At 42.0% G+C, this 20,429-nt stretch overlaps 2 protein-coding genes and 1 long non-coding RNA gene across 6 annotated transcripts; 1 reads left to right on the forward strand and 2 right to left on the reverse strand.

The window, feature by feature from the left end:
• Positions 1 to 126: 126 nt before the first annotated feature.
• On the forward strand, positions 127 to 1,516 carry LOC111248310 (actin 403-like). The gene has a single exon (XM_086982979.1). The coding sequence runs from the start codon at positions 193 to 195 to the stop codon at positions 1,321 to 1,323; it is 1,131 nt and encodes a 376-aa protein (XP_086839105.1). The 5' UTR covers positions 127 to 192; the 3' UTR covers positions 1,324 to 1,516.
• Positions 1,517 to 3,028: 1,512 nt separating this feature from the next.
• On the reverse strand, positions 3,029 to 17,517 carry LOC111247243 (flavin-containing monooxygenase 5-like). 4 transcript variants are annotated; one of them, XM_022797929.2, is made up of 8 exons: positions 17,135 to 17,517; positions 16,847 to 16,978; positions 12,400 to 12,616; positions 9,035 to 9,273; positions 8,428 to 8,606; positions 4,894 to 5,093; positions 4,559 to 4,754; positions 3,029 to 4,320 (listed from the first exon to the last, which is right to left on the reverse strand). In XM_022797929.2, the coding sequence occupies exons 3-8, from the start codon at positions 12,609 to 12,611 to the stop codon at positions 3,721 to 3,723; spliced, it is 1,626 nt and encodes a 541-aa protein (XP_022653664.1). In that variant the 5' UTR covers positions 12,612 to 12,616; positions 16,847 to 16,978; positions 17,135 to 17,517; the 3' UTR covers positions 3,029 to 3,720. The 4 variants fall into 4 exon arrangements, with proteins under 4 accessions (XP_022653664.1, XP_022653661.1, XP_022653663.1 ...); XM_022797926.2 differs by lacking the exon at positions 16,847 to 16,978; XM_022797928.2 differs by lacking the exons at positions 16,847 to 16,978; positions 17,135 to 17,517 and adding an exon at positions 13,490 to 13,803.
• A 1,423-nt stretch (positions 17,518 to 18,940) lies between these two features.
• Positions 18,941 to 20,096, reverse strand: LOC147756995 (uncharacterized). Its single transcript, XR_015323305.1, has 2 exons — positions 19,559 to 20,096; positions 18,941 to 19,269 (listed from the first exon to the last, which is right to left on the reverse strand). It is a non-coding gene; the product is annotated as an uncharacterized LOC147756995 (long non-coding RNA).
• Between the last annotated feature and the right edge of the window lie 333 nt (positions 20,097 to 20,429).

Consider the following 20,429-nt stretch of genomic DNA (forward strand, 5'->3'; position numbering starts at 1 on the left):
CCGACGCGTTCGGAGAGGGTAGGCTTTGCTTGACAAAGGGCGTTCCCCTTCTTAATATGGTAAGGTATGGTGCTGCCACCAGACAGCAGTGGCGCTGCGCGCGTTAGTACTAAAGCTTAGCATCGACCATCGAGCAGCACTCGCCCCTGGAGAGTCGTTCGTGTCACTTGGGGATTCGAAGTTCCGGTCAGAATGTGTGACGATGACGTTGCCGCCCTCGTTGTGGATAATGGATCTGGTCTATGCAAGGCTGGATTCGCTGGAGACGACGCCCCTCGTGCCGTCTTCCCCTCGATCGTAGGCCGCCCCCGTCACCAGGGAGTCATGGTCGGTATGGGCCAGAAGGACTCGTACGTCGGCGATGAGGCTCAGTCGAAACGTGGTATTCTCACCTTGAAGTACCCGATTGAGCACGGTATCGTCACTAACTGGGATGATATGGAGAAGATCTGGCACCATACCTTCTACAACGAGCTCCGTATCGCTCCCGAGGAGCACCCCGTGTTGCTCACTGAGCCCCCCCTTAACCCCAAGGCTAACCGTGAAAAGATGACCCAGATCATGTTCGAGACATTTAACACTCCGGCCATGTACGTCGCCATCCAAGCCGTGCTGTCCCTGTACGCCTCTGGCCGTACCACCGGTATTGTGCTTGATTCCGGTGACGGTGTGTCGCACACCGTACCTATCTATGAAGGCTATGCTCTTCCTCATGCTATCCTTCGTCTCGATCTTGCCGGTCGTGATCTGACTGACTACTTGATGAAAATCCTTACCGAGCGTGGTTATTCATTCGTCACCACCGCTGAGCGTGAAATCGTGCGTGATATTAAGGAGAAGTTGTGCTACGTCGCCCTGGATTTCGAGCAAGAGATGGCCACCGCTGCTTCTTCGTCGTCCTTAGAAAAGTCGTACGAGCTTCCCGACGGTCAGGTCATCACCATTGGTAACGAGCGTTTCCGTTGCCCCGAGTCTCTGTTCCAGCCCTCGTTCATCGGAATGGAGTCATGCGGTATCCATGAGACTACCTTCAACTCAATCATGAAGTGCGACATTGATATCCGTAAGGATCTGTACGCTAACACCGTTCTCTCTGGTGGTACCACCATGTATCCCGGTATTGCTGACCGTATGCAGAAAGAAATCACCTCTTTGGCTCCCTCAACCATGAAAATTAAGATCATTGCTCCCCCCGAGAGGAAGTATTCCGTCTGGATCGGCGGTTCCATCCTTGCCTCCCTGTCCACCTTCCAGCAGATGTGGATCTCGAAGGAGGAATACGACGAGTCTGGCCCTGCCATCGTACACAGGAAGTGCTTCTAAGAAATTTAAGTCCATCACTGCCAAAGTCGGGACTACGCCCGGTTTCGCTCTCTTCCGAATGCCATCATCCAGGAGGAGACCTCGACGAAAAGGATGATCAATAACTCAAAAACCGCCAAACGAAACAACATCGAATCCTTCCATATTTACACCATCTAATAAACCAAAGAACATTGCAATCTTTATACAGATAGCCTTGACTCTTTCCTTGTAGAAATAACATATGTATTATTATTTCACAAAATTGTTTTCCTGCTAGAAATCAGGTGAAAGAGATATTTTAAACGATATTAGTGTAATTAGATAAAGTTGAGATTAATTAGGTATTAATGTTCAAAAAACTCCGTAGGTAAAGGTTTGCTATATATTGTGGCTGGACGATTTGCTGTTTCGTATACGTATAACAGCCGAGATAAAACTGTCTTACGCGTTCCGTTAACCACTATAAGGCCTTTGGTATCGGTCAAAAGTGTACTTCTAGACACCCTTCGCCGGTCCACATAACGGAACTGCTATCTTTGTTCATTTATCCTTACGATCAGATCTTGTACGCACATGCTTTTAGATTATACCAATGCTTGACTTTCACCTCTCTGCCTTGCTTCAGATTAAGCAAACGGAACGCAGTTCGCGGTGGACTTTGCACTGGTCAGTTGTCACATGTATCTTCTTTATATTTTTAAATTTCCATTTTGCTGTTTTTCTCTGTATTAAATTAGAGAATTTAGAAAATTCGCTGATGTTCACCCTACGGGCAGCAACGATCGATGACCAACACGGCTAGCTAGAAAGCAGTGCAGAGTACCCAGTTGTACTGCTCTACGTCCTGAAGGCAAAGATTTCATAGTGAGTTAAGGGTTGTTGAAACCCGGAATTATCGTATGAATCGTGCACTACCGTCTGTCTGTTTTTTCTAGCTCTGTGGTTTGGCCTTTTTCAATGTTAGCGTAAAAAGGACTCAACGCACGGCCAGGTTTCCTTTGTGGGAGATATCCACTACGAAGATTGGGTTGCGGGCATTTTGTAGAAATCTCACTTCCTTCGCAAGGCACTACTTTTTCAGGGTCGGCTGCCATAATTTAGACTAGCGAGCTATGTGGTCTAGGACGGTGATAATCGGTTCTGACGAACGAAACTAGGTTGTACCAGGGGCTGGTAACTGGTAGTGAACCGAGGGGCCAGAGGAACAAAAAATCTATTAATGAGGAAATTCATTTACTGGACGAAGGACCTAACCCAAGCGGCAAGAGCTTCCCGCGCAGGGGCCCTCCTCTATTAGAAGAGAGTTTTTTTATATCAAGTGAATGGATGGGGTCGCCTTTCGTTTCTTCCTGTATCAACGTCCATGCGGAGTGAATCCTTAAGGGGAGTCTGATGAGTAGGTAGAAGCACAAGGATACGCATTTACTCCAAGCAGATTGCATGACTTAGCTGACATTATCTTAGTGTGACTTGATATGGATACTCATACCCTAACCTTCCTATTCTATGACCTGCTATTAATCACAAACGTTGTATGTTGTGGAAATTAAAAAGTGACAGAATAAAGCCTATAGAGAAGTGTTGTTCATACATCGAAAAAAAAAAAGAAATTACCTTAGAATAGCACCCTCTCTAATCTTAGTTCAGCTGTAGAGGCACGATGCTTTGCCTATCGTCTATCCTGGAAGCGACGAACGGCACGTTTCAATAACGACAAACATCAAGCAATACTATATGTATTTTATTATTGAAAACACATTTAAAAGTTTGCTTTTATCTATTGAGCAGGTTGCGGCAAAATGTGTAAAATCTTACAGGGGTAATTAGGGTAATCGATCACTAATTAGGCGATCGCTTTTTGAAAACGATCCAAGATTTCTACAATTGTATTAATTCTTTTGACAGGCTTGAAATAACGTACTTGTTTATGTATGTAGATAGAGATATAGCAATTTATATAATTCTGCTTTGTAACTTTTGATGGCATTTATTTTCTTGTTCCGGTCCGCTTTTAAGCAACACTCAGAATACTTCATAGATAGGCGATTTTGCATCGTCTGCTCCCACCGATTTGAATCAGGCAGCTTGATGATAAATATTATAAGGCCATTTTCTTAAATGATGTGTCATTTTTAGGTAACGCTTTGTGTTAAGCTGCCTGTTGATAGATGTATGTATACCACTTTAAATATTCTATATTTATGAGGTTTTCACTTTAGTAGCAGGTAGTTTTTTTCACAGATTTCAAGCTAGCGCAAGGAACGGTTAGTGAACGACAATGTGTCCAATCGTGTATAATTAGTTTCTAATCTATCTAATCTCAAGGTGTATGTATCATATCATACGATCGATTCATAGACAGCAAACAGACTCCACGCAACAAATGCGTTGCTATCTTATCTGCGCTAACTGTGTTCAGGTCATCATAGTGAAAGCGCCTATGAAAATGATGAAAATCATTGAGAAAATCGCGCGCAAGAACATCATTATGAGCTCGACAAGCGCATTGCCAGGCTTACCCTTTGCTATGGGCACTTTTCGGGTCTGTAATGCCGCTGAAATACGTTCTTCAGCTGTGAGCAAAGCTTCCCGAGCTTTCGACCATTTGCCTGGACCTTCCAGGCGGTACTGGTACGGAAGAACGGGCCCAAACATAAGTGTAGTCCAAAGCTGGAAGTCAGTGACAAGCAACTTGTATAGATTGGGTTTGACGCCCACTATCGTGGCCAGCTCGTCCATGTACGGTATCCAATCGATTTCAATTGTGTTACGTGGACCCTCGAAGTAGCGAGCGCGAATATTCTTCTGGTAGGCCTGAATGTCTTTGTACATAACCGATTTCGAAGGAAGTCTTTGTTTACCAGCAAACAAACGGGCGACCCAACGCGACTGAAGTTCAGAAATTGGCATTAACGGACCGACGGGCTGTGCCATTCCGATAAATGCCAAGGTCGGATGATTGGGATCGAAGACCATCTTATACAAATCAATGCGATTATCTTCGCAGGCCACTAACTGAAATGAGACACATCAAATAATACACTGAGCGCTGGAAGATGGTTTTTACGACAACAAAATTAAGAAAATTCTGAAGATACCAATTCAAGCTTGTAAATACCATCTAATTTTAGTCACATTAATCGGTATTATATACACACGTATTGAGTTAGTTCTTTGAGCCTGATTGTTGTATACTGAATTGTTTAAAACAAAAAACAAAAGCCAAGAGGCCAAAAAGGAACCTGTTACCTACATTTTCGTCGAAGAAAGGAAATTTAATTTGGTACCCTGTGGCCAGAATCACGTCGTCTACTGCAGTTTCTTTGCTTTCCCCCTCAAAAACGATTCCATTCTCAGTGAAGCGTTTAATGTTGCCCTTGACAACGACAGTTCCGCTAAGAATACGATTGGGCAGTGCATCGTTCACCATTATATGCTGGGCAAAAATCCTGTTCGATAAAACAATCAAATTGTCACTTATTAATGGTATCAATATTTGCTTCTTCATTTATAATGGCAATATTTAGTTGGTCCTGTCCGAAATCGCCAACATGTCATAGCACAGCGGTAAAAAGCTATTTCGCTTACCTGTGAGTGGGCTTTAAGTTGTATAATTCATGATCGAAGATGGCTTCCGTCTTCTGTTCGCAGATCCAGCACAAAAGATTATAGGGCAACAAATGGAAAAGAATATTGCTCAACCGTGTCATTACTGAAATGTCGAATGGTCGCCCGTATTTACCGACTCGACGGACGATCCAGGCTCCACGGCGGGTGGACAAATAGACCTATTCGGAAAACAGCGAAACGTCTTTAGAGGAGGGTCCTAATTCAGGATACAAACTAATCATGATAGCCAAGCATCTCGCCTTGTTTATGTATACAGACCTTAGATAAATACGTCTATGTTCTTGGAATGTTGCTTTCTAGCCAATGTATTCAGCGTAGGTGCGTTTGTTAGTGGATTTTAATGAAGTCTGATTGAACAGGACTGACCGGCTGTGTTTAGCGTACTTGTCCATGTCGATACAGCATGAGACAGGGTTCTATGCCCAGTTCAGTCGCCGGCTGATAAACAGAGCGGCAATTGCAGGACGAAAATAGATATCGTCAACAGAAGAATATTTTCTTCGTGTTTATAACGCGACAGTAAGATGTTGAAGATCCTATAGCCTACCACAATAGACAGCTGTCGAAAAATCTATTTTCGTGAGCAGTCACCTAATAACTAGTTCATAGGCTTTTATAAGAAATCCTGTTACTAAACGATAGCGCACAGAATTAGAAATGCGCAGTTCAGTCCAGCAGTCACTCGGTGTCAAGGCCTTTTGAAGATGACATACCGTGTAGGACTATGCAATACAAAGAGCCTGCTTCTGTAAGGATAATTTGATAGTGCACCAAATAGGACTGTAGTCACTGGCGTGGATACCTTATCGTACCACAGAAAAGAAAATGCAGTTCACTCAGCCGGTAGGGGCGGCCGGACGATTGGACAAAGGGCGTCGCTGAAATGAAACCCGGAGGCCCAGAGCACCATTGGATTTGACCATGACCGTCGATGGACTTGGGTTAGCCTTCACCGCGTACGACTCGTTTCCTACAACGAGGATCTCAATACAATGTAAAATAAGCTAAAACGTCCAATAACCAGACAATCCATTTTTAGATGGGTTCACATACGATGAACGTACCATAAACCGGGGTTTTATAATAAAGTTTTTGAGTATTCTTTCTCTAATGTTTAGGTAATTTCCCGGAAATCAGTATTCTGTTTGTTTACATTATCGGCATTGATGAAATCATCATCGAGGTAAAAACAGGAGACGAGTGGTGAAAAATGGTTTTCAATGTAGACGTAATCTGCGATTATGATGACAACCATAATAGCTACTATAAATAAGTATTTCTGTTTTTGTTGTTGCTCAGAGCAAGCTCATCCCTAATGAATATAGACAGCCGAACAATCATTATAATGAGCTATCTCTGACTCGATCAAGTCGGATGAAAACAATGTTTCATCCGCCATAGTCAATCGGCCTATGTTTTGAGTTTCACGTCCGGTACTGCCATTCCATGAGACGATTGGCTCCCAGCGCGAAACGAACCTAGAACTTAGATCACAACGTACTTCTAACATAATCAAATACGTTGCCCACCAAGTTATAACGGGCACAATGGCTACTCGCCCAAGGGCAAGCGTAATGAATGTCGAAGAACCACCAGAAAATATTCTAATAATGGCCAACTGCTACCTAAGGAAAGCGGTCGTTAGATGTACGGTTACGTCATCACTCGGACGATTATAATGGATGCTGCCGATATCATTCTGTGTAGCAGGAAAGGCGTATTTTCAGTACTTGGAATAATGCTAGATCTATTTTGTTGGGCAGCGGCATGGACACGTGTTATCGTTTACTTTTAATCCATGAAAAAACAGGCCATTTCTGAAAATTAGGCAGCTAGACGAGCCTCATTATCTGTTACCGTTGACGATACTGATTACCAATGCCAATCAGGTCTGATTACTACGTTTGCTCAGCCGCGTTGCGTAATTAAGGCTGTACTTAATACAAATACATGAAATGGAGCTTTGGCACGGATGGTGAGATAATGCGTGTCGAATAATAGAAAAATGGAAAATAAAAATATATCTAGAATCTTCAAATCAGACCGAAGCTATCTTCACAACAGCTTCCCAACAGCTTTGCAAAGTGCGAACCCGTTTAAACGGAACAGCGTTTTGATCAAAGACGACACTCATTGACAAAGGATCAACATTTTCGTATAATTGTTTAGTTTTAGTGCACGTACGTTTTCCCAATGAACCACTTTCAGGTAAAGCTATGTAGTAGCTATGTGTACGATGAAAGTCGGCATCAGTAGCTCTTGGGCGTGGTGAAATTAGGTAATCTCCAAACAATATAATAATATGTTTTCGAATCACATCTCTAGTACTATCCAGTGGCGCCAAGGTCACTTAGTTTTTGCATCGAAAATTCATCTGTCAGAATCATCTTCTTAGAAAGACACAAAGCCAATGTGAAGGCTTCAACAGATGCTTTTCTTTTTCTGAGTTTTCATCTGATACGTTTGGAAAGGAGCGACGATGAGTCACACCGCCTGTAATCACTTCTACAAAAGTAAAAATTGCCAGGAATATACGAAATGGTACGGAATCGTTGATGTAGAAGCGCGGCATATTAAAATGATTCAGTGATAGATTCACTCTGAGGAACGACGCGGATCACAGCTTCAGATCCTAAGAGTAGAGATGATCAATTCAGGTGACACTAATGCAACAACATTAATTTGCATAAAATATTATGGCAAGCTTTTGCCTAAAGGAGGCTCGTTCTTCAGTGAGTATATCATCATTATCGGGTCGCTGGCCCAGGTATGTTGGCAGAGCATTTATTCTTTACCAATACACAGTGTCCGCAAAAGACTGCTAACACAGACGTCTAGCTTACGTACGTCCTCTTAAAAATGCATGTATGACCTACAATTATCCGCGTTCATTGGACAGCATTATCTCCGCATAACACGGCACTGTTCATACCAGATGATACTAACTTAGGCCGTTTAGCGATGTGTCCCCTCACCAGTGTTTCTCACGAAAATGGCCTTTACCTTTTTGGTAAAGGCCATGTAACTATAGCTCCAGCACTTGATCGTACCCGTGTTACTTCGTGCTGGTTTTACCCATCTTGAATATTAATAACCACTGTATTCCGGACTGTGCCTGCGCGATCGAATCCTATCAAACTTGCCAAATGGTCAAACAGCCAAGTCGCCACCAGACGTAAACGCCGTTTGTGCTAAGAAAAAAGGCAGTGAATTAACTCAAGCGAAACGATAATTTCGCCGACGAAGAAATTTTCCAGCCTCCAGAATTAAACCATCCGAATTAGATCGTTAAATCTATGTGACTTCCAGTCAAAATGACACAAATAAAACAACTTTAGATTCCAGAAATAGAGTATTTAGGCTTTCCTTAATAGTAGTCTTACTATACTTATCTTAAACTACCTTTCTGGTATACGACAGCTACAGAAAGCTGAGCGGATATCAGCTAAAATATATAGCAACAAGCACAAAATTAAGGATATGCTGCCGAACCTGGTCAGCTACGGAGCTGAGTTCAACAGCGGCATCTCCGCCGGAGTTTCCTACGCCGACAACACAGACCCGCTTGTCCTCAAACCCGTTTGGCCTTTTGTAATCATGTGTGTGAATAATTCGACCCTTGAACTTCTCCTGATCAGGGAAGATCGGCATCTGCGGGTACGTATGATGACCTGAAATAGGATTCAAGAATTACAAGCTTCTTTTGTCGGGTTGTCAAGTGTTTTGCACGAGCTCAAGTCAAAACTGTTGTTTGTTGTAAATCGATAACAATCAAACGTCTCTTTGCACAGACAAACTTAAACCAAACACAGATAAAGAAAGAGTAAGCACTTCTTTTAGTTTTCCTAATTCTTAGCAAGTAAGTATTCCGTTATGTATCCTTTGAGCAAAATTCGCCAACCAAAACGTTCTCCTACGTTCTAACTGTTAGCTATACAATTCTAAAGTTAATATGAAGCAGTAGATAAAGATGTCAAGCTGTGAATTTCAATGAAGAATTTTCCCGTTGACGTCCAATTAACTGTGTTGAGATTGCAAGGCTATTTGTATCTTCCCATTAATCACTAAGGGCAAGATGAATACAAACAATGAAGCAAACCTGTGCACACCATGACGCCGTCAAACACATCCTCACTTTCTTCGCCAGATTCAAGGTTCTTCACCTGCACAATCCAGCGGTGGGTTTCATTGTAATCTTCAGTGGGTGCCACATGCATAACCTCGTGTCTCATGCGAATGTAAGACCTAATTCCAAATTTATCTGCATATTGCTCCAGGTACTGAATCATCTTTGAATTGTGCATATAATTGGGGAACTCTGCTGGTGGAGGGAAGTCACTGAAACGATATATTAAGCTTTTGTTAGACCTAGGCCAGTTCTAAAGGTAAATTGCCCATAGCCGCTAAGCTAACTGACAAAAAATGCCTTCAGGCTCTAACTATTGTTATCATAATGTTTCTCGGGCACCCAGGAAGGCAGATATCTTAGATACTACGAGAGAAGAACAATTAATGCGTTCGAATGTCTGTCGAATTCAGGACCTACATCTCAGACATCAACTAAAAAGAGATACTGCCAAACAGTTTAATACATTTTCAGAACTTTTGTCAGTTCTTTCATATGTTAATAGATATTTATTACCATGTCACACAGAAGATTAAACTGCAACGGATACGTCGATATGAGAGATGTGGTAAACTTGAACTTTTCAACAAAATATGGTAACTTTTAGAATTAATTTTTGCATAATATGTTAATTTTGCTATAATTTCTGACGTATAGGACGTATAACCAATTCGAATAGTTTCCAGCAGCGCCAACGAAAGAGATGTTCAAGCCGTTCAAAAGTACTTCGATATTCGCTTTTTGACCGCACACCGTCGACTAGAATACATATAATTTATGTCAGCGTCAACTTATGCTAGCAAGAAATCCGACAATAAATTTTCGAATTTATGCCGTGGCTAACATATGACCAACGATAAACTCATCCTATCTGACAGAAGCAAGCAAACGTGTTTTGGCACCTTAGCATCAACTGTGTTTAACAACCTATTTTAAGCCAAGTGTCGTCATCGTACGAACCCCTCGTTCCAGATGAGAGTAAACATTTGTGAAGATTATTACTGTAACATTTCAGCTCGTCTCCCTGTGCGTGAACCATATAGGCTATAGTTTAAGTCATTTGTTTATTGTCTATACATGGTCCCCTTTTGGAATTGACCTATGGTGTTTGTTTGCCGTTAGTACTGGCGTGTCTCGTAAGAGCCATTCGAACATGTTATGATTCGTATTTCTTAGTCGACATAGGTACAAATTGGTTGTCCTAGATAAAACTACACGCTCACGTTGGATGTTTCATGTAGTACATTTTCAGTGAGAAACGCTTAAAGCAACACGTCTATAACATCTAATTCTACGATTTCTGACGGGTTAGACCTCGAAACAACATGAAGTAAAATGGCACTCAAATTATATCTAACTATTCGTTAAATTGAAGTTTAACTTTTAGCAATCATCGAAGACGTGAGACGAAACGATCCGTTAGAGGGCGCGCATTCGACATGATTGCGTACTTCAGATACAAAACAACGTTAGTTATTTAAATGCTATGTTTTTTTACACCAATATTAATGTACCACTAAAGTGTACATTGGCGCAGTTCTTCGTTCTCGATGAAGTAAAGCATCTTTTGGATAAGAGCTGTTTTTGCGATCGATGCTAACACGACGTTCAATGGACATTGATCAGGTAGCGAAGTTGCCAGCAGCTGGATGATGGGCTGCTGGGTGTTTCCTGCTAGCCTATTATCAATCGGGACAATTTTGTGCCTATTATTCACTTGGAGGATGACCAAAAGTGCCATAACAGGTAAACACGTGTATTCTGTTGAACAAGATACGACTAGAAGTCTGTTCTCAAACTGGCGTCAATGTTCTTAGGGCCTACTGGGAGGATTTTCCGGGCCGAGCAAGCACAAAGATGGCTGCTGAGGATGTTTTGAGTGTTGGATGCATTATTACGAGAAAGTCTCTCTTGTCTCTTTTCGTTCTGTTTACAAAGCGAGCGAGCGACAAGATAACGATCAATGGACGAGATCCATCGGCGGACAAAGCATGCTTACAAAACACAGGTGTCGCTAACTACGGTCACGCCACAGGAATCAGCGAAAAAAAAGCATCCTAAGCATCCCGCGTACTATCAAACGCGCAGGAGGAAAGGGCTAGGGTTATCGATCGGGTCGTGATTTCGCGCGGTTATAGGAGAATGTTAGGAAATAGTTTCTTACGTGATCCGATAGGCGATTTAATTCCTTTGAATGGGCATGGCGCTACTAGCGCATAGTAACCAATATGGCTGCGTGCGTCCCTCGCATGTAGTTAGAGAGCAGCTATATTAAACCAAAAAGACTAGATAGGTCTATCTACTTTTGTAGCGAGATCTATTTGTTTGAAAAAAGGTTGACATATAGATAACACATTGTACATAAAATTTGCGTGAACCGGTCGCAGATGTATACCGTACATGGGATATAGTTTCCTTTAGATAAGAAGGTAATCGTCCAAGTGATACAGGCAGAGCGTGTAATCATGTGTCTATTTAGGGTCGCTGACACGTTAACGTTCGGTAGCTGGCTTTTAAGTCCACGTAATGAATTTCCGCGTCAAAAATTGACAGTTGTCCGGAAGGCCAGAGGAGGTACTAATGCAATTATACCGCACAATTAAAGAAATTCCAATAAGGAAATCTATCAGCAATAGTTTTTGAAAACAAGCAAATGTAATCTATTTCTTGCCAGATTGGATTCATCCACGTGTGAACTAGTAGTAGAGGCTTTTGGCACCTTTAAATGTCAAGCCTCGACTATTCTGCGTCCTGCGAATGGGAACGTTTAATCTCTGCACTTCATCACGTAATCCATGTTCGCACTAAACGTATGAAGTCGCACAGTAAAACGTATTATTCAAACGCGACAGAAGTCTCAATAGGTTGATGGGCTTTTGGGAGCTGGCTGGCAAATCTAGCGTAGTAGGAAAACATTGGGGAGAGTTTCGTATTTACTGCCAACTGATTTGTTCATTGTTTTCCTATAGAAATTTTAGCTTTGCATTAACAGACCTCAGTGAAGTTGAGCACTGCCAATATGGCGTCTATATACATACATTCTAAAAGATTCATATTTAGATTTGAAGTTAGATCACACCAGATAAAAACGAGCCATTCAAGGGTGGGTTAGCGTAACAAACCCACAACGGATGGCATTATTGGTGGAACCTCAGAGCCCACTGCTTCAAAGGCTGTGTAAGCGAACGAAGCCACTTGTTCAATGCGATGAAGCTAAACGTTGCGCTCATAATTTCGAATAAATAGTGTTGGGAGAGCCGACTAAGGTTCTGGCTTGCATGATCGCTGATTACGTCGTTATTACCAATAATATAGGTACGAAAACAATGGCTCGATACCTGAATGAGGAGATTTCCTTGGAGGAATTGATGATCGTACTTTTCATGACGCCCCCACGGCCGAACTCGGGTTCGTCTGTGTACCTCCAGAGTCCACCTATGTCTGAGCTGCGCTCGTAGCAGACAACGTCCAATCCTTCTTCGACGCAGCACTTTATAGCAGTGATACCTGAAGCACCCCCTCCAAGGATTGCCACCTTTGGGGCCGGCATTTTGACTGGAAGACAACGAAAAAAACAGTTCGTATAGTTCATTTTGTTATAGGGAACACTTTCTATAGCAAATCTCTGCTACATAGATTTGTAAGACAAATACAAACAAGTGATTTGCAAGATGAATAGACCTGTATTTTGCCATCTTAACGCTATGATATATATTTGCTTGCTTGCATACGACTGCGCTTTTCCGAGCGAAATATTTCGAAAAAAAATTTCGAAACTATCTCGTTCAAACGTTGAGCTGAAAGCTGTTTTAGTGGAATTGGCCCAAAGTTGTTCCTCGGTATATCCCCTGCTAAACTAATAACTCGGTTACTCTCTCAAAACAAGAGTTGACCGGTATGGCTACCGACGTCCGCCTAAGCTAACTGCCACCGGTGAGTTTTTGATCTGCTCGAGAATACAAAGAATCATTTGACGAAAAGAAAGCCTTCGAATAAAAGGACGGACAAATAGTCGGCGATTTCCGAAACTAGAAGCCAATAACAAATCTTAGAATGATGATGAGAGAAAAAAAAAGCAACGAAATGAGGTCAAGAGCAATCAATTATTGAGCATCACTGTAGGTGTAATAACGGTGGAATTGTCCATTTGCAAAAAAATATAGGTAGGACTGTTTTATCTGTGATACGTTTTTATCTATTACATCGTCAAGGTGTCAGTTGACTACCTGCTGCTATTAAGAAAACGTTCGTAATTAAGCATCGTTAGGACTCACCAAGGTAAGCAGTGTTTAGAAATCAACTAGTTTAGCTCACACTATTGATTTAACCGGCAGTGTACCGAATGTTGATATGAACGACAGGCGATTTTCGAAAAAAAAAAATATTGTGATAACGATACTCGCTGTATGTCCACAATTGGGCTATTACCAACTGTCCGAGACGCGTTATCTCAAGTGATAGAGCTCAATTCGGCTCAAATAGGTTACTTCGCCCGATAAAAAAGCTATTTGTTGAACTCCTGAAGCGTAATCTTCGGCCACTACTACCGTCGGCACAACTATCCGTTACGTAAATCGTCGAAATCTCAGAAGCTGCCGCGATCTAGCATAGACATCACACTACGTTTGGTGACTGAGCAACACCATATTAGATCGGCTCGTATAGGGAGCTCGGAGTGAGATACTGGCTTTATGTCGACAGGGGTAGTCCACTGTCGTTCAAAGATAGACTTACTGAATAAATAATCTAGCGATTAATAACATTGCGCTCGGTGCACTTGTACCACCGAGCGAAAGTTGCCCAAACGCAGAAAGGAGATCCCTTCGGGAGAGAAGGATTGACATCTCGAAGCTGTCGCAAACAATATCCCCTTTACTATTACTTTTTTTTTTTGTACACTTTGCTCCTTCGGTATGAGTTGAACGAGCTGCAACAACAGTAACACTCAATTGTAAGAATCGTAAACAATAACGAATGATAGGGGCCTGTTTACAAAAAGATGCACACCTGTATAGGTAGGTATACACCGTACATGACAAGCACAAGGTGTGTACGACGGTAACGTTGACACAGGCTATTTTCAAGGTAAACCTGTTTACCAAATCAATTTGTGCTCATTTAGCGATAGTGTTATAGACACTGCAGTCGAAGTGTCCTATCCGCCAGCGTGAGCAATGCACGTATGTGGATGGCTGAATCGATGTTCCGGCTCATCTTTGGATTTCTCCATTTGATCAATGTAGATAAATGAAGAGACAGACAGCAAGTGACTTTCGATTTGGTAGTTTGCGTCTGAGTTTTTTACGATTTAAGTTAAGTCACGATGTATTCTTACAGTATCAGTGAGGTTTCAAAAACGATTAACAGATAACGATTCCTCATCGAATTCCTTCAAGGCAAAATTCTGTAAACACGTACAAGTAGATACAGGTCACAGCTCACTCATTTGTTTTGATATAATGGATTAGGTATATGGAATTTGCTCTGACAAGATAGAGTACCGCGCGCTGTCGTGTCACCAGGTAAAAAATGATGAAGGTCACCTCATTGTTTATTAAGCCAGACGCTCGTCTTGTTTGCATAATGTAATAACTCCGAAGAAATCTCAACGAAGTCTAAGGTGGCCAAATGGTCACGGAAACACTTGGCACGTAAGAGCACGTAGTAGTTCAAAGTGACGTAAAGAATAAAGTCGGTAATCGTAAAATCTCTAAAGAAGTGTTCGTGTTATAGTCAATTGGAGTCACGCACGCATTATCGAACGAGGAAGCTACTACCGTTAAAGACTCCGTACGTACAATACGAGGGAATGAACGTGCATCATAAAGTTTTAATATCCTTATAATTGACTGCTATTGACTGGTTTTTACAAATAGTTCATCATTCAGATTAGAAAAAGCCTTCGTCATAATTTTTCTCGCATTTTTTTTATTTCGCAAGCGGCCCGTATAGCAAATGCCTGCTTTTGTTCGTGTTATACCGAGCGTACTTCGTACATGTTTGTTCAGTGCAGTACTATTTTAATTAACCCTATTTTTTAGCTGCCATTTTGACTTTAGTAGATGATGATTGATTAATTTTCATTCCATGTGCATACTCGTAGTCACCTTGCATTTACGTCAGATGCCCCGTCTAAAATTAGATAACTAGAGTCAATAATATCACAGTGGAGTGTAATGCTGATGACGTATAAAATACAATAATCCCGTTCCTACTACTACTAGTACTAGTACTAGTACTATCCGTCCTCACGTCTACAGCAGCCACGTATCCCTTCAAACGATATAATTATCGAAACAAAATTAGCCGTAGGAAAAAACTCCTAGAACTTCAGTCCCCTTTATACGGACTATCATACAGATGTAAGCAATGTATCGATCATTATAATATGGATCTATGTGATTCGCTGCCCTATTGAACCAGTTCAGCTGCCTTTACTGTCCTACAGTAAAGCGTACGGGTGATTGACTAATGATCGATTACAGTATAGTTAGCTTTTTTTTTGCATAATCTGCATTTTCTTCTAGTTAATCACTTGACTCTAGACAAGGTGAATCTTTTACTTCTGGACCAGCTGTTCCGTGTATCCTCATCGATCACGGTACAATCTACACACCAACAGAGCTGCTTTCACCAAACTGGTCAGTCATTATCAATCTCTTCCGAATGACATACGATCAGGCTGGCTGGCCTCCCGCAACCGTCGCTCCATTAACGTACCGTTGGTTAAACCGATTGACGACAGCACGCTAGTATGCTTATAATGATCGAATCAAAAATGTTTCTTTGAATCAGGAATACGACGCAGCGACGACGACGACGACGACGATAACGATTTGACAGGAGACAATGGCCGTCTTTTTTATGACGACGACGGCTCTCCTCTGCGCCCTTTCCAAATAGCGTCGGATACATCAGGAGGATCTGTCCGCCGGAAAAGAAGGTTCAGGATCGACGTGTGCCGCTAGCGAATGCTACTACAACCCTAGACAATGATAGCGCAGATTGGTGCCGTTGATGCGAACGCAGAGCTGCAAAGTAGCGAATAGCGTCCAACGCTGCGCACACCGTGGACGTGACGTCAGCAGATTTTGTGGGTCACCCAGAATCGCATCGACGAAGATCCCAACGGAACAAGCACACACACACACATACACCCAGTAGATAGTAAAAACATGTACACAGAAGAAACGAACAGAGCATCGCCGGTGGACCGCAGTTATGCCTGCTTGAAGAAGCAGGCTACCTCGGTGGGGAAACTGCCGTGCTACACTGAAGATTTCTGCGTTCAGACATGGCAGCGTCGTTCTTTTCAATCGCTAAATGAACATTCGAACACGACTGAGTGCTGAATAACCCAAAAGAGCCATAGGCAAGGTGGTGAATGCTTGGAACAGTGGCAAGCACAAGACAAATATTCATAGTAAAATAATAATTTATATACTGAACTTCAACATACCATATCATACAGCAAAGCCTATTATCGACTTCCGCAAATTCAACTTAAGCTTCGTAGTGGTAATTCATTCGATAGAAGTTTTGTTGCTAACGTTTTTACTTCGTCCTGATTCAAAATAGTTAAGCTATGCGGTTTGCGACAAATTCTAGTATGGCATTTTCTGTATTATAATATTGTACAATGTACGGAAGCCTTGATTCACTCATGATTAGCAACGTTATCAAGCATAGCTAGCTCAGAAAGAGATATAAGTATCAGTGACAGTTGTCAGTATAAAATAGGACGAAAAGTACGAACCAATTTAGCAAACAATTTCCTAAACAGACCTTACGAGTTGAGCCTCGTCTTAACGCTTCTTCAGCGTTTACATTTTCGGATACTGCAATCAGTGTTGCGTGTCGTTAACGAAGTTCTACTTCTTCTGCAGAAAACCCTAAACCATCTTCAGGTCGCACACCCTGGTTAAAGAAATCGTATTGGCTCATTTAAATAACATGAACACCTATGTCGTTATTCCGAAAGCGTGACGAAACGATAAGTACACGAAAATTATCGACAGACATCCATATACATTTTTTCAAGTATTTTTCAATTCTCACATGAGTTTAACTTACATTCAGATGTAAGTTCACGCGGCCAGCACGCCTGTGTCTTATATTTTACAGATAGCCTCGTCCAGAGGGCTTTGGCTAAACCCCTATCGATGATGAGAGCACCCCGGTGTTAAAAGCGACTACCTATTTCCAGTCGCTTTATCGCTCTACCTCTGCACGTCAACCCCAGTCACCCGAACCAGTAATTTTCTATTGTTTTCGTGACACCGAAATTCACGCAAGCACGTTTGCTGCCTCGTTCACAGACACCGTTCCACAAGTAGTGCACTCTCACGCACCCACACACATCAAACGCGAAAATCGGAGAACTGATGTCAACTAGCAGCGTCCAGTTGTTATGTGACGATCAACCAGCGACCCAGATGCACTGTGCAGTCCTGACCCGATGACGTTTTCTTATACTCGCCCTCCTCTCCTAGCTGCTCACCACAAACCCAGCTGCCTTGCTTCGCACATAGCAGCATAGTCACGGCTTCTAACGCTGATAATTCTACCGGTATCTGGCGGGGATGAGAAGAAGCCTCCTGGAGCACACTGTCGAATCCCGTCGTGGCGAGACTAGTAAAGCGAACGGCCCGCGAGCTGCTAGATTTGACAGGATTATTATGAATCGCGTTCTCATCACGATTGTTATCACTGGCTTGTGCAGATAAACGCAAATCATCCTTTTCGTCATTTAACTTGTATTCGTCATGAATCTAGCCGGGCACGATTAACAAGTAAATTAAGCATTATTCATTGAAGTCAATGTCAGCGAAGTCGAATACCCCTTTAAGGATCGTTGTTCTTTTCTAAAGAGAATCACACAAAATAATCATATAGCAGCCTTTTATGTCGCCATCATTACTTATTGGCAAAAAAATTCGATATGTCTCATAATACTGCATGGGTCCGTTCCAGTTTTCTGATCCTATACATTGTTACTAACATAGATCCACAACTTCTGACAAAGCTATGATATTCGGACGGATACTTATTGCGGACACTTATTTATTATCACAATGGAAATCTTACCATACATTTATTATAAATGTACCTTGCTACTTCACTGGTTGAACAGCACAATGTGCAACTTTGACATCACTTCGAAAAAACGGGACATCAGTGCAGAGGGGATGCTGACGTGCGAGAACTGTTGAAGTATGAGGACGGCGGGAAACGGCTTCTGCTTTGTGCTGCTTGTCACGTAAGCCACCGCCAGCGGGAGCAGGCAGAAACTTCATAACCCAAACGATGGAGTACTGTTACTAAAAATAATGTATAAATCCCATTTCGTAATTCCACTAAAGCCCAAACGAAAATTTACCTGCAAGATTCTGCTACTGAAGCCGAACCTAGGGAGTACTATTTGAAGTCGAACAACTTAGCGCGTCTTTGCTGAAACAAAAAAGAACTTATACATGATTGTCTTTTTCGCGTGAACACTCATCAATTGTTGAATCAATTCAATTTTATCTCTTATATACTTGTCGGCCAAGCAAACTAGCACTTTACTTAGACAATGTTTATATTGATAACTCGGCAGGGACACGTGATAGTCTACGATTCAGGGCCGACCTTTGAATCCGGGTTTAGGCACACCGCATTCGGCCTCGAAAGCCAGCCGTCTAAGGCAATGCCTGACGGTTCATCTTCTGAATGGCGGCGTAACGATCCACTATGACCCATTATTTTTTGACTGTCCATCATTGTTTGTAGCAATCTGCAGGCAGAATATTGTTCTGGTGATAATCAGATTATTGCAAAGAATTCGAATGGAAATTTTCGTTTTTTATTTAATCGAAACACACGTAAAAAAAACAGAAGTTACCATAAAGCGTAGAACAATGGTCTTTAATATCATTTGTCCAAGATTGAGATGTACTTCGATTTACTAGCACTTAGAAAACGTTCCACCCGACTAGCCTATAACGTAGTTGCCCGGCATGTCGTGTGCTGCTTCGACGCCATTATCCAGGACTGTCCATCCTAGATATATCTTCTTACTCGTTGTGGTTACTAGGAAGACATGTCGTCAAGAAGATTTAATGCTTGCCAGAGTCCTGCCTCCGAGCGTGTTTGCGCTTGCGATCCCTAAGTTCTGTCCTGAACATCGGCTGATCCCGATAGGTGGTTACCCATTGTTAGACGATTTCCTAAATCATCCATGTGTGAATGAATGTCCTATGCATATATGCGATGTTAAACTTGAATAGTATATGTACTCTTGAAGCAATGTAATTGAAGTTCGACTACGCCATTTTTATAATATAACTATTCAGTTCGAGATAAAAAAAAATTGAAAAGCAAGATGGGGAATATCATGTATCCAAGTGGACACTATTGTACAAATAATTTTATCTGGAAATTGGACATAAATGACATGGATAATCTAGTTTTTTCATTTTAATTTTAGTCTAAACACATTTAGGAATCTTTACATACTTGGGGGCGCCATCATTCAGAGTGAACGTGAAACAATAACCATAATCCGTCCGCAGGTGAGGGAGGATGTTGCTGTCTGGTCTTCAGTAATAATGTCAGGTTGCAGGACACGCTACACCCGGTCCGGCAGGAGACTACAGTACAGAGTTGCCTTGTTCCAAAGGACGACAATAGAACTCACTTGCAATGATCCTTTAAGCATAATATGAATTAATTATTCTATTCGTCAAACACGTGCTGCTGGCGGATAGGCCGTGCACCGACTTCTTACGGCACGATATACGATGTAACGTGCAGCACAGCCCATCTTAAGAGATAGAGACTAATTTTATTCGAAATAGTTAATTTACGTTTAGTGTCCAAGCGCTAATCTGCCGAAATAGTTACGAGATGTCAGCGTAAAACGTTCAAAACGTTTCAAATAGTCAAAAACGCCGTAGAGTTTCTAGTGTAATTCAAACGGGACCGCCAAAAAATGCAACTGTATTCATCAAAGTACTCGGTATTCTGTTTTGTACTGTCCTTGTTCTATGAAATTCACGGCTCCCTGTCGGCAAAACATTATATACTATTGCTTTTATATCGCGTAAGAAAGATCTCTCAAGAAATCGCTAGAAGCCAGCAGACTTTGTTTTGGTACTTGGCTAATATTTGTAGAACTCGTATCGCGTGATCAAGTACCTTAGACTACTTGTCCAATCATTGATGTTTGATAAAGCCATTCTGATCAGAATAGGGCTAAACAAAGCTGTGTCCTTCCGTAAAACCTGATGAGTGCTCGCGCCGGCTGCCAATGCTCAAAAACGATTCCAATGTTGCTGCCGTCTTGCTATTAGAACCGGAATAAACGTATCACATACACCTTTCACCG

The sequence above is a fragment of the Varroa destructor genome, unplaced genomic scaffold (genome assembly GCF_002443255.2).
Source record: "Varroa destructor unplaced genomic scaffold, Vdes_3.0 BEIS01000003.1, whole genome shotgun sequence".
NCBI classification, from domain to species: Eukaryota; Metazoa; Arthropoda; class Arachnida; order Mesostigmata; family Varroidae; genus Varroa; species Varroa destructor.

What these genes read in the sequence shown, in the direction of transcription:
- LOC111248310 (XM_086982979.1), top strand. Translation starts at nt 193, where the DNA reads ATGTGTGACGATGACGTTGCCGCCCTCGTTGTGGATAATGGATCTGGT.
- LOC111247243 (XM_022797926.2), bottom strand. Translation starts at nt 12,611, where the DNA reads ATGCCGGCCCCAAAGGTGGCAATCCTTGGAGGGGGTGCTTCAGGTATC. An exon ending in TCAGCTCCGTAGCTGACCAG is followed by an intron (nt 5,094 to 8,427) that starts GTTCGGCAGCAT and finishes TTTTCCGAATAG; the next exon opens with GTCTATTTGTCCACCCGCCG. An exon ending in AACTTAAAGCCCACTCACAG is followed by an intron (nt 4,755 to 4,893) that starts GTAAGCGAAATA and finishes TTTATCGAACAG; the next exon opens with GATTTTTGCCCAGCATATAA.